This window comes from Uloborus diversus, chromosome 2 (assembly GCF_026930045.1).
Source record: "Uloborus diversus isolate 005 chromosome 2, Udiv.v.3.1, whole genome shotgun sequence".
Taxonomy (NCBI): domain Eukaryota; kingdom Metazoa; phylum Arthropoda; class Arachnida; order Araneae; family Uloboridae; genus Uloborus; species Uloborus diversus.
Window position 1 is genome coordinate 171,273,432 of NC_072732.1, and position 14,303 is coordinate 171,287,734.

The window sequence follows — 14,303 nt, forward strand, 5'->3', positions numbered from 1 at the left end:
GATAACTTAATGTAATAAATAAATGTGTAAGTTTAGATTCATAGAGCTATATTTTCAAATTGAAAATACTCATTATGAGTACTTAAAAAAATAAGGATACAAAGTTTTTTAGTTTTTAAAACTAAAATTAAATAAAAAAAATTGAGGTAGCACATGTCAAAACAGCTTCCAATTTTAAAAAATATTAAAATAATTACAAGATGCAAAAGGATTGAAATCTTGCACAAGAGAATCAAATTTTCGCGAAGTATGTTCACTGTTGGCATAATTTCCAAAAAAAAAAAATATTCTCTAAAACTAAACATGACTAAAATTGAACATAAAATATGCTAGTCTAGGATAGCATATGTGAAAATAACATTCGATTGCGCAAAATATCAAAATATGTACAAGATGCAAAAAGATTGAAATCTCAAAGACAAGAAGCAATTCCTCGCGAAGTTCGACTAAGTGCAATGCTATGGTTCCAAAAATAAGAAAGTTTATTATCTATTAAAATTAAACAAAAAATAAGCTATTATATGATGGCGTATGTCAAAATAACTTCCGATTGCCAAATATATCATAACATTAACAAGATGCAAAAAGATCGCGAAGTGCGAGTAAGTTCAATGTTGCCATGGTTTTGAAAAAAAAAGTAGTCTCTTATCTATTAAAATTAAACAAAAAATGAGCTAATCTATGGTGGAGTGTGTCAAAATAACTTCTGATTGACAAAAATATCAAATTATTTACAAGATGCAAAAAGATTGAAATCTCAAACACGACAAGCACTTTCCGCGAAGTGCGAGAAAGTTCAATGTTGCTATGGTACCAAAAATATAAAAATTAATTGTCTATTAAAATTAACCAAAAAATAAGCTAATCTAAGGAGGTGTTATGTCAAAATAACTTCCGATTGCCAAAAATATCATAACATTAACAAGATGCAAAAAGATCGCGCAGTGCGAGTAAGTTCAATGTTGCCATGGTTTCGAAAAAAAAAAAGTAGTCTCTTATCTATTAAAATTAAACAAAAAATAAGCTAATCTATGGTGGAGTGTGTCGAAATAACTTTTGATTGCCAAAAATATCAAAATATTTACAAGATGCAAAGAGATTGAAATCGCAAAACCCAGCAAGCAATTTTAGGCGAAGTCCAAGAAAGTTTGATTTTATCATGGTTCCGAAAAAAAAGTTTATTATCTACTGTAATTAAACATAAAATAAGCTAATCTAAGTTAATGAATGTTAAAGTAACTTCTGATTGTCAAAAACATCAAAATATTAACAAGATGCAAAAAGATTGAACTCGCAAACACAGGAAGTAATTTTTCACGATGCTACATATCGAACACAAGTTCAGAAAATTGCACTCTTGATTTTTTTCAAATGCGTACGAACCCGTGAAAAATATCGGTAGCAAAATGCTTTGATTTCACGTCATAACTCTTCCCCCAAACTTCTCCATTTGCTAGATTTCCATGTTACAGCGGTGGGAGGAGGAGTAATGACGTTAATCTGAAGCGAAATAATACCAGAAAGTCAAGTTCAATAGGAAAACGGCGCAGCGGCAGCGTGTTCGGGCTTAACATTAAGTAAGCACACAGTATCTTTTAATGTAATGAAAATTTTTCAAATCTGATTTTTTAGTAAAAACAATACAAAAGCGGACTAAACGGACCAAAATGTTAAAAAGCGGTCTAAAGCGGACTTTACCCTAAAAAACGGACTTTGGCGGGAAAAGCGGACCATTTGGGAGCCCTGAATTTAGAAAAAAAGTGCCACATTTGTTAACCAATTAGTTGAAGCATTAAATTGAGGGACTGATAGAAAGAAAGTCACAAATTTAAGTTTTTTTTTGTGGGAAAAACAGTAAGGGCTCAAGCCAAAAGAATGGAATAAACAGTAAATCAATCGAAAGGTTTAGTTTTTACGAGCGACTTAACATGGCACTTGCGTGTAGTTCACGATATTTGGCTTGACGTTTTTTACTTCCACTGTAAAATTAACTGTCTCTTGATTTTTTCAAAATTAAAACATTTATCTCCATGGCATATTTTGTAAACATCAATACATTTAAAAAAAAGGGATACATTTTGCAGACAAGTGCTTTTTGAATTTGGATAAGATTTGTTCTAATAGATAGAAATTGAGATACATAACAACTTTGGCAAGTGTTCTAATAAGGTGTCTTTCCAGAAGTTTACTACTATTTGTTTAAATTCATAATAATAAGAGTAATACTTGCATCACAATTTGAAAGTACTCTAAATTTGGAGCTCTAATTTCAATGAAATTTATAGTCAGTTGACCATGCACTTTACTGCAAAAACAAGAAATTTCTGAACGAATTTGTTTCATTTTAAAAGTTTTAAGTGGACTGAATCACTGGATGCTAAAGCAGAAAGAAAGTGAAGGACTAATCATCTAGTTAGTTACCAGCTATTCAGTTGCAAAAATTTATTTGGCGATTTAGTTGCAACTTTCCTCAAAAACCTCAAGTAAATTAGCATTTGTTGCACAAAATTGTGTACTCTTTTCGTTCTATTTGAGCTCAGAAAATAGCATTTAAAACTTTTTATGCAAAATCTTTGGATTATGAACAAATATTATGCGCTACCCGCTTTGGTTTTTGCTTTTCAATATCATTTGTTTCAAATGAGCATTTTTGCAGATCCATTTCAGTAAGAATAATTAAAAGCCAGTTTTTTTTTTCTTTGGAAATTAAGGTGATTAAAGGTTAATAAATTGCGGAAATGATTCCATTATATAAATTTAAATAGCTAATAAAGTTATTATTTAATCTGTATTGTCATTTCTTATTGAGATAAAATATGTCAACACCACTTTGTAATAAAGAATTGAATAGATAATTTCAGAAATCTACTAAAACACACACCCTTTCTAAATTCATCTATTCGTCTTTGTGGTAACTTGAAAGAATGTGTGAGAACTTATACTCACCTAGATACATTAGAAATAATATTTCTAAAATTCATTACACATGCAACAAAAGCCTGAAATGTTTCTGGGTAAACATTCAGGGGTCAGAAACTTTGTAAGATAAACTGCCAGTTTTATACAATTTTCCTCTTAAATTCCTATACAAATGGGTAACCCAAAGGTGAATTTAAATCCAAAGAAAAATGATTTGATCTTGAATACCTAAGATAATATTGATGAAACAAACTTTTACTATTAAACAAGAAAAAAAAACAGAAGTTTAAAAAATTTATTAAGAAAATACTTTGGTGACATCACTTTAGTAACACTCGTCACTGGGAACATACAAACTTAGTTCGCAAATCACAATTAAAGCTACTACGTGAAACAAAAAAACTACAAACGTTTAAGTAGCAAAAAATCACATATGAAACAAAAGTTTTGAAAACTTTGCACATCTTTTAAAAAGGAGAATGCATCTGAAAAATTTCATTTAACAGATCTTCAGCTTCTACTGAACAGTACAAGATTATCCTTGTTAAAACAAGTCTTTAAAGCACAAGTCACAATGAAAGGAAATGTAAATGATAAATGAGCATTTATGTACACATGCTGATAAATTAATAAGCCATCAAGCGGAATAATGGAGAATTAAATTCTCAAGAAAATGAAAATCTCTAATTCTTGTACTTAATGGCAAGATAGCTAAAGAACTTGTCCTGAATTTTTCATTGCATTTCTTATGATTTGTACATTAAAAACCTTTTAATTTTTAGTAGATGTAACATTACAGCAACAATGAATACCAAGTGTAATTAACCTTTAAATGCATTTTAAAACATGTTTTAAGAGCGATATACAAGCTGAAAAGGTTGTTAAATAAGAAAGACTTGATTAAAATATTGTATAATAAAATGTTAAAAGCTGAGATATTTTCTTCAAATGATGAAAACATTAAAATCAAAAAAATTTTTAAAGTAAATATTTTTTGTCAAGTTTTCAATACTATGGTCGATAACAGATTAAATCCTGGAAGTTGACGTTTAACGACATAAGTGGTTGTGGTTAGTGTCTGGTTTTGTTCTGTCAAATGCTTTAAGTAAGAGCAATTAAGCAGACCAATAGCTTGTTGACTGTCTGTACGTACTTCCATTTAAGATGCTTATATTGATTGCCTAAAATGTCTCATGGTCTTATCAACTGGCGTAAAAATGCAGTTAATATGGCTTGATCGATCAATTGCCTGGCGAAACTATTGATACACTTCAGGTAAATGCCTGGTACAGGCAAATTAAATATGTTTGTGGTCATAAAAGTCCTCCAATTCCCCATTCCAAATCAATACTTCTGGGGATGCTGAATTGAGCTGCTCAGCTTCAGGGCCCCATACAACCTGTCAAGTTGAATGGTGTAACACAACTTGCAAACTGTACCCACCATTTAGTGGTAAGTACGGGGGACCCTGGAATGTAGTGGTTAGTACCTGTGTTAGTCATCTTACTTAAACACAGCTTATCATGCCAGCCGTAAACGAGAGGTTATTAATATTTAATCCATATAAATATTTTCTTTTATCCTCACAAAATTAAATCAATTTCAATTATCTCCATGAATGTAACCTCAACGCTTCAACATCTACAATTATTAGACAAAGAATTTTAAAAATGCAGTTTCCGGCAAATTATTATTCTTTTCACAATTTTCAGTGCATTATTTCGTTCTAGTAAAAACATGAATTGATTAAAGCTGCCCAGGTAAAATATGAAATTATCGACTTAAACTAGTATAGCAGTTTACAAGTATTCAGTAAATAACTTTAAAGGTAAACTAGAATCAAAAAGCAAATTGAGACAGTAAGAAGCAAAGGGTGTAAGTATCAAAGTTAAAAAATTGAAGAAAAAAAAACTAGTACAGAAAATAAGAGGAACTATCGTCTGTTCTAGGACAAGAGATGGTAGTAGTAGTAAAACCTGTGAAGTTGACTACCCTTGTAAGTTGACCACCAGTCTAAGTTGACTGCTTTTTTCAGGCACGGAATCAGCCCATATCATATAAATCAACCTCTGTAAGTTGACCACTAAAGTAGTGCACCACAAGTGGTCAACTTACACAGGTTTCACTGTGGTACTACTGGAAGGTACTGCTATACAGCATGGTTTAGAAAAAAAAAATAATGAAAGCTTTCCAAGGGTTTGAACTAAACACATCCTTTCACTCAAAACTTTAAGTCTACTTGCATCCCTCAGCTTCTTACTACCACAATTCTATACAACTTTTCGATAGTGCAAATTTAAAGATAAGAAATAGATTTAAAAATAACAAACTAGAACAAGTAGATTTAAAATTTAAGTTTGTGAAATTGTATTACTAATCAATTACCTTAAAATAACAATAAAATTCATGACTATTTCATAAAAATGATAGGCTAAAAAAGGGTAATCCTCCAATTATTTTATACTATTACGTTCAAAACAGAATTTCTGGAGAGAGAGAAAAAAATTCTCATCTTTTTCAGCTGAATCAATTCAATAAAAATTATGATTGTTTTTCTTTTTTGGACAAGTTCATGTTATAATTGAGCAAAATTTCTGAAAATTATTTCAGAGAATTCAAAAAGTTAGTAAGATCATATTCAGTCTCATATTGAGAGGTATCCCAAAGTTCAGGCAAATTGTCAAGAACAGACTTCATTCCTTTCATTTTGACATCATCTGATTGTGCGGTATTTGAGCTAGCTATAATTTTTTCGCCCTTGTTGTCCAAGGTAAACAAATCTAATAGTTGATCAGTTCCCATATTCTGAAGACTTGTGTTTTCTTGATTGATCACAGAATTGGCCACAGAAAGTTTGAATTTTTGCAAGCTGCAAAATGGGAAAAAAAGAGGCTCATAAAATGATTCATTTAGTAGTAATTAAAAAACACATCAATTCTATCACTAAAACAGTTCTATCATTAACACTTACGTGAAAACTTTGGGAAAACAAAATTTTTGTAATGTTTACAAAAGTTTTTACAATTTTGCCTGCAGAATGCATATTTTACAATTTCCTGCCTATTTTCTGATTAATTTTAGATTTTGCTTTTTTGGGCAATTTTCATCAAATATAAGCAATCTTTCACCAAGTTTTGATGACAGGGATATTTAGAATAATTATTTGGACACTAACTTTTACTCAATATTCAGTTGGCTTAATAAAGAGTGACAAATATTCAGCCAAATGCATTTAATCTTTTAGGAGAGTACATTTAGAATAAATATATATTTTTTAATGTGAATGAAAAATATTTAAGAAAATACTGTAAAATTGTATTCAGAAGCTTATTATTAGTACATTAACAATATTCAAGCAATGTTTCTTTGCTCAGTAAGTGATGTATTTCATACAATGTGCCAATAGTGAAAAATATATTATTGCATTATATAGAAGAAAAGTCCATAGTCTTTATACAGTACATGCAATGAAGCACAGGCTTACTATATTTGAAGAATTTGTAAAACATTCCACGTAACAATTGATACATTCATAAAAATGGAATTGCCCACCATATCAGGGGAAGGGGGAAGTTTTGTGAGGTTGTGAAGAATTCAGAAATCTTATAACTTTTATCAAATTAGAAACTTACCCCATAATCTTTTCTTCTAATGTTCCTCTAGTAATTAATCTGTATACATTAACAACTTTTTTCTGCCCGATTCTATGTGCTCTATCCATAGCCTATAAAAAATGTACACATTTTAAACATTGGACTAAAATGCAACAAAAATGGCTTCCCCCCCCCCCCAAAAAAAAAAAAATCAAGCAACATTTTAAAGTAACTGTGGTGGAAAAGTGGTTAATATTCAAATTGTTGGAAAAGGAACCACCAACTTAAATTTAAAAAAAAAACAAAATGAGGAAAAAATTTTAGGCCGATTGTATTTTAAGTGTTTCCGCAAAACTCCAGAACGTCTCAATGTTTGGTGCCTACGTAGAACTCAAAGAGAAAAAGTTTGACTTACCCCAATGTTGTAAACGCACAAAAAAAAACTTCACACAGATTTGGCACATCACACATCTTTTATTTCCGACCATCATTTACATGAAGGTCTCGGGAGAGCTCCCGCGAATTCAACCACAGATTTTCTACACATGGAATGAATTTTTAAAAAAATGAATACAAGGTAGATTATTGTAAGATAGTCTATTGCAGGGATTCAAGATGTCCTAAGGGATGGGTCAGCTTCACACATGAAAAAATATGACATGAGTTGATGTTGCAGAAAAGAAAAACGGAATCAAACCAAAAAAAAAACGGAGGAAGGATGCTTCACATTATACTTTAGCGGAAAGAATGAAGTGATGCTGTTGGCATAAAATATTATTTTATTTTTATTCTCGGTCCACAGCCGATAAGTTAAAGAAAATAATTTAAAGTTAAATGTACCTACTTTAAGCCCAGTCTGGTAAAAGTAGAACTAGTCAACTAGTTAGAGCTAACGCTTCAATCGACAATTCCCCCACGCCATAATTAATAGCGACTGTTTACTAAAACCATTGAAGATCGCATGTCTCGATGTGTCGATTCAGAAAAAGTTGAGTTGTCACCTGATTGATTCGAATTAATTCCACTTGTTGACCGCACGTGCTATGGAGAGGAGTACGAATATTCGCGGCAGTGGAATAAACAAATGAGTGATGGTGGAAGTAGAAGTTAGTGTGGTGACATCATCGAGGCATGAAATCTCATTGGCTGATAAAACATATATATTGAGGCAAGTGGCATCACTCTCTCTCTCTCTTCTCTCAACGATCCCCAGTTTTGTTTTGATCGTGAAGCCTAGTTCGGCTCACGTGTGGGGTTTTTTTTTTTCCCGCGATGCTAGCGGAGCCTTTTTAGTGGGATGTGAATGGTGATGAATATTCACCTTGCTTTTCAAGTATTGAAATTTTCCAAGTCCTGGAATTAGAATGAGTCCAGGTGAAGAAACACTTGTGTTGTGTCCAGCCAATTGATATTGCCGGGGAAGTGAGTTCCTAAAAGTCTACCTGAGATGTTCACTGATCTCCGAACTGTCTAACGTTGCCTTCCTGAAGTGTGATCCGGGGGGCTTTTTGTGTTGCTGGACATGGATCATTTGGACTGGCCAGTGACTACATCGACAGATTGGTGACATTTTTCTTTTACTTATTGGAACCACTTTTGTTGTGATATTTTGGGGGTGTTCTTTTATGGGGATATTGTATTACAGTTCTAGTCATATTTAATAAATGTATTTTTCTGAAACATGTTTTTTGCTTGTCTCCAACTTGACATTACACGGCCAGTTATTGTTGGCTTAGTTTAAATCTCTTAAACTTTGGATTTTTAAACTTAACTTTAATTGTGTCAACAGATGCATCACTGGAGCTGGGGACTATCACTAGCGATGAAAAAGTAAACCTCATCTCACCACGAAAATGGCAATGCAGGCGTCAGAAACTAACCTCAGATTCGGGTGCACATACTGCTCTTGTTTCGCACGGTATCTCCAGATGCAGATACCACCATCATCAATTTGGAACAAAGAAAAACACGGGGTGGAACTAAAAACTTTGCGATGTACTTTCGTTCATCATGGTCGAAACAAAAAAAACCTGGACGTCGCCATTTTCTTTAATCTTGATTCTTGGCTATCATATTGAGCAGAATTTATTAACTAATAGCTCATTTTAGGTATTTGACAGGGTTAATCAGCACCTGTATCAATAATTATATCATCACACCACTTGTTTAACGGATGGATCGAGATTCATAATCCCCATCTTCGTCAATTCGTGAGACGACCTTTCACAGGTCTAGCGTCCCCCTTCCTCAGAAAGCAGCATCACATGTCACCGCTAGCACTCCACTACTCACGAAATTTTCAGAAACATCCCAGCAAAAAACCCCGTGCGAAAAGCAGATATTCATACATGGCGTCACTTAGCTCAGCGAATGGGAACGCGAGAAAATGACATCACTGAACTAGACCACGCCTACGGCCAATGAGCGAAAAAGGCGGGAGACAACGCATCGCGGGAAGAAGGGAAAACATGGCCGCCAAAAACTCGGAAAAGACGCCATTAAATAAAAAATCCGAAAATGCGAACACATGAAATAAAAACGCGAATCAATGAAAATATATGTGATTACTATATTACAGTAACAATTAAAAGAAAAAATCATAAAAAATGATATAAATAATATTATGTTTTACGATTCATAAGATATATATAATTCATAAAATATATTGTAAAAAAATCATAAATACTTGTAAATCCTTCATAGGATTCCAGTCATGCTCAACAAAAATGACAGTATCTGCACCAGTAAGATTTAAACCAAGCCCACCAACTTGAGTTGTAAGAAGCAAAACATCAATTGAAGGATCATTGTTAAATCTGTGTACAACTGAATGTCGCATACCAGGTGGGATACTACCATCTAATCTCAAGTAGCTTACACTTGGCATCAAAGATCTAGAGTAAATAAGACAGTTTTCTGTTAAGTAGTCAATCTTTATAAACATGGAACTAATATTTTTTTTCTCTCTTTAAAAACAGAAACACAAATGTAATATATTTTGAGAACTATTACGCAAAACGAATCAATGCAACTACACAAAATAAATTAATAACAATGCTACAATGTACAGACATATAAATTAAACTACATACACATTTTGTAGTTCACCAATACATATTTAATTGCTTTTTCATTTCCATGTTTGTGCATCATTTAATGTCTATATTCAGTTAAAGCATTTGTTCCCTTATTCTATGTAAAGTAATCGAAAACAACCAAAACAGGCATTCATAAACAAGTCTAAAATATTCAGGAAGAATTTAGAAATTTAACATATCAAAAGAGCACTACCTGAGGTTTTCCAAAGAAAAGGTACTCTTTGAAAATGGAATTAATAAACAGTCATCAAACTGACAAGAATCATAAGTGATGGGAACCCGTAAATACAGGGCACCTGTTTGTAGTGAAGTTGAAGGGACAAAATAAAAATCTCATTATGGTCTTAATTATGATATGAAAAGTTAAATAATACACAGTTCAACCTAAAGCGGAATTAAAGCTACTACATTCTGCCCATAAATTCACAACAAATGAGTGACACTATACATCAAATTGGAATATTCAATGCTCATTCCCCCCCCCCCCTTCCAAAAGGGCAATGGCAGAACCCCTTCAAAAGCTACTGGGCACCCACCTGAAAAGAGTCCCAGTGATGGACATAGCACCCCTGCAGTGCAGGGGGGCGCAAGATATGAGACTGCACGCTCTAAAAAAATGTGTCAAAATTTGGAAAAAAAAAAATCATATGGAGGGAGCGCACTTAAGAATCTTGTGGTGGGGGGGGAAGTCTATATACGCTACTGAAGAATCCCCTCCAAATGAAACCACTCTCAAACTACCCTCAAAAATTTACAATGACAAGGTCGGCGCCATGGACTCCCCCCTTCCTTGAAGGAACTTCTGTCATATAGTAAATACTGGAAAATGTAATAAGAGCTGCATCCTTTTTTCCTCATTATGAAAGAACATAACATATTTTCAAACTAAGATAAGTTCTTTACCTATTCAATATATTTTTAAGATTTATAAATACGTTATAATACTTCAATAAGAAGTGATTTTGTTTTATGCTTTGCTTAAAAATATGGTTTCCATCATCATGTACGTTTTAGTGTAAAAGAATATGTTGAGCAACTACTTTTCTTAATTATATCAGTGATGGTGTACAGGGGCGGCAAATAGGAGGGGCAAGAGGGAGCGCAGGGTGGCGACAGGAACTGTGAAAAAAAGTTCCCTGATTTCCCTGATTAAGTTCACCAAATTTCCCTGATTTACGTTACCAATAATAATGGTTTTCTTTATTGGCTCTACTTGAAATCCATTGTATGTTTGTATAAAATGCAGTATTTTAAACATTTCAAGTAGTGTAAAGTTGTTGAACTAAAGATATATTTTTAAAAAATGCTACTTTTTTAATAAAATGGTTTTTAAAAAAAACATATCAAGTCAATTTTTTTGATAAAAAAAGCCTACAAAACAGTATATTAAATTTTTCTAAATGGAAAGATTAGAGAAAATTAGAAAAAAAAATACTTTACTTCCAGAAACCACTTAGCATAAAAATTTTAAGAAACTTAAAATTACTCTTAAAAACATATGTGTATTTATGATAGAACTAAAAAGTAATTTAAATTACTTTGAACTAAGTTTTTGAACAGTATAATAATTGTTGCAAGAATAACAAGTAATAGTGAAAGAATAGAAGTAATGTAGTCATTCTTGTATAACTAATTGACATATTTATGCAAAACAGATGAAACTATTTGACATCCATTCATAGGCAGCTTTTCTCTAATCAAGAACATAGGTTTTGATGAATGAATACAGCATTTTAACAATAAAAAAAATAAAGATATTTACTTAAGTACACAAGTTAACTCTATTCCAAACGATTTCAGTATGTAACAAAAAAAAAATCTTAGATTGCTTTAGTAACAAACAACTTTGAAATGCAAGGAAAAAAAAAGCAATTAGTTAATTTCAAAATATATAAAAGAAGAATACAATTTGGTTATAAAATTAAAGAATCACTTAAGTCTGAAGAAAAAAAAACCCTTTATAATCTGCGGTGACAACAAATTGTATAACGGCAAAAAACAAAGTTTTTTTTAATTGAAAGTTCAATTTTAGCAATTAAATTAAAAACGCAAAGAAGTAATAACTTTTAAGCTTTTATAGTATTAATTCAAAAATCAAAGATTTCTTCTTGAAATCGGGATTACATTATGCTAATTACTTCGAGACAATGAAATAAAGGCAAAGGAACTAAGGCATTAATGAAGGCTTCCTCTTTGCCTGTATGGTTGTTTATTTTACGTAGCATTGAAAGCGTAAAAGGAAATTTCAAGCTAGGTAAAATAAACAACCTAACAGACACAGAAGCAATCTTAGGAAGTTCATTCTGTGGTTAATAAGTAAGATTCAATACTTTGACGTTGAGGAAAAAAGATGCACAAATATGCGGCAGTGTATAATCGCACCTCAGTAATTTTACTCTTTTGTTGCAACCCCAAATTTTTTTGAGAAGAATGAAAAAAAAATGGGTAAAGTCAATTTACATAAATCGCAAATTAATTTTCATGAACAAAGAATCTCGCACCCTTTGCCACCCTTCGTGATAACTTCAAAGCAGTGAGTTCGGAAAACGACTCTTTCAGTGGTGAAAGAGCTGATGCCCTTTAACATGTCTTTGTTAAAATTTTTATTCACTTTGTTTGTATTTTGGAGAATGGCTTTACTCTATAAAAACATTTTGGATCCGCTAACTTTAATATTCGGACTATTTAAGCTTCAGTTCAATCTACAATTGAAACTATCAATGAACTTCACATAGATGTATATTTCAACCAAGCGTCGAACTTTTCGAAAAAATTTTACTTCAAGCCAATTTTAAAAAGTGCAAAGAATATTCAAATGAATTTAGAAGAGGTGACCAAATGCACATGATGATGTAGAGTCGAACATTGGTTTAATATTTTGTGTAAAATAATAGATTCAATTTCTAATGAAATTAACACAAGATTTATTGATAAACTAGCTGCGTGCCCGGCGTTGCACAGGCTACGTAAAAAACGAAAAAGATGTCCAATTGATGTTTTTGTATTACTCTGACATCAGTTTCTAAAGCGCTAAGGAGTCAATAAATACGCGTAATGCAAGGTTTGCAAGACACCAGTAGAACATATTTTTGGCAAAAATCTCTTTAAAGTTAATCATAGTTATCAATAATGCAAGTTATGAGTATTTTCAATCAGCACAAAAGATGAAAATATATGCATTACCAATTATAATCTATGCTCACTTTAAACTGAATTAAATCTGATCGACTATATCCGAAACATTTGTTTGTACAATTACGATCAGCTTTTTACATAAAATGACACATGCTTTTTGGTTGCTTACGTGAAACTAAAGCACCAAGACTTAATAAATACCAATTAGCATTAATTTAATACCAAGTCATCAGATTCGAATTAAGCTTTAGTTAAAATCTTTAAAAACAATATTTTTGTTCAACTCTGTTTCACTTAAAGAAATTCAAACAATCTTAATTTAATATGTTCTTTTAACGATACAAACTGTATTTCAAAAATAGAAACAGGAAGGAAAAAGACAGTTATTACAATTCGAAAACTCACCCATGTGACGGGAAAAAGTCCAACAAAATAAACATAATTAGTCGCACATCCTAAATGTGCCAAAATATGAGGCCGGTGAATGATAAACTTACACTACAATCAATAAACATAGCTAAAGAAACAACTTTCATATGTTGAAAAGAGTTAAGAACGTTGAATGTAAATAATAAAAAAGGGACAGACAATAAAATAAAGGCTATATCCGAAAAGAGCAACCAATTTTATACTAATTTAAAATGAAATTCTAGATGGAAACGTTGTTTTAAGATCTGGACAGCAGCCAAAAAAAATCTCTTTTAAAACAATAATTAAAATTTTACTTGCTCACGCAAATGCAAAATGGCAACAGGAAAGAAATAAAATTCCTGAATAACCTTATGTTAATTAACGTTTTAATTAATATCTCTGCTAATTAAAGTCGCACAATTACGAGATTGGTTCTACTGTTTTCTTTGGAAAATTTCGAATTGATCGGTATCTTGTTTGACTCCCGATTTGCAGCGGTTCTCGAGAAGATCGATCTTCAGACAGACAGACAGACGGACGCGAACAGATTTTAATATTATAGTGGATATTTTTCTGTATTGTTGGCTCTATAATATCTGGATAGGATATTGAAAATTATAAAAAAATGTTTCAATTATGAGTAAAATTCATAGCATGAGGCAAGAAGAATTGTCTTGCGGATAGAGAGTCGAGACTAGAATAGACTATACTATTCAATGATGAAAAATGAAGACCATTACAATTTTTAAAATTACCTGGGGGATTTTTAAGGGCAAGATCTGAAAGGTGTGCTTTCATACTCATACGTAACTTTGCTACTTTAATTATTTTTTAACTATTCCAATCAGCTCAGCTAGTAGAGAAAGATCATATTCGTGTCTTAGGAAGTTAGAGAATTATTTTTGAAACACAATAGACAAAAGAAACTTATCTGTAGCTGTACTGACAAAGGAGCACGACACTGATCCTTGATGGATTAGTAACAAGATTTCCTATTCTTCTGGATTTCAAAAATTAAGCATTAAAAGTTAATTAAAGGGTAGAATTGTAGTATCTTTGCATCATAACTTATTATTAAATAAATTAAATTTTCATCACAAAAATTTAAATTGTTTTTAAATACTAATTTTTATTAATATTAAACCCA

At 31.8% G+C, this 14,303-nt stretch overlaps 1 protein-coding gene across 1 annotated transcript in view; it reads right to left on the reverse strand.

The window, feature by feature from the left end:
* Nucleotides 1-3,202: 3,202 nt before the first annotated feature.
* Nucleotides 3,203-14,303, reverse strand: part of LOC129216147 (TATA-binding protein-associated factor 172-like) — an 84,515-nt gene continuing 73,414 nt past the window's right edge. Inside the window, exons 38-40 of the mRNA XM_054850304.1 lie at nt 9,199-9,406; nt 6,552-6,643; nt 3,203-5,788 (exon numbers count right to left, since the gene is read on the reverse strand). Of these exons, the coding sequence (XP_054706279.1) occupies nt 5,521-5,788; nt 6,552-6,643; nt 9,199-9,406 (568 nt within the window). The 3' untranslated portion in view covers nt 3,203-5,520. The remainder of the gene's footprint in view (nt 5,789-6,551; nt 6,644-9,198; nt 9,407-14,303) is intronic.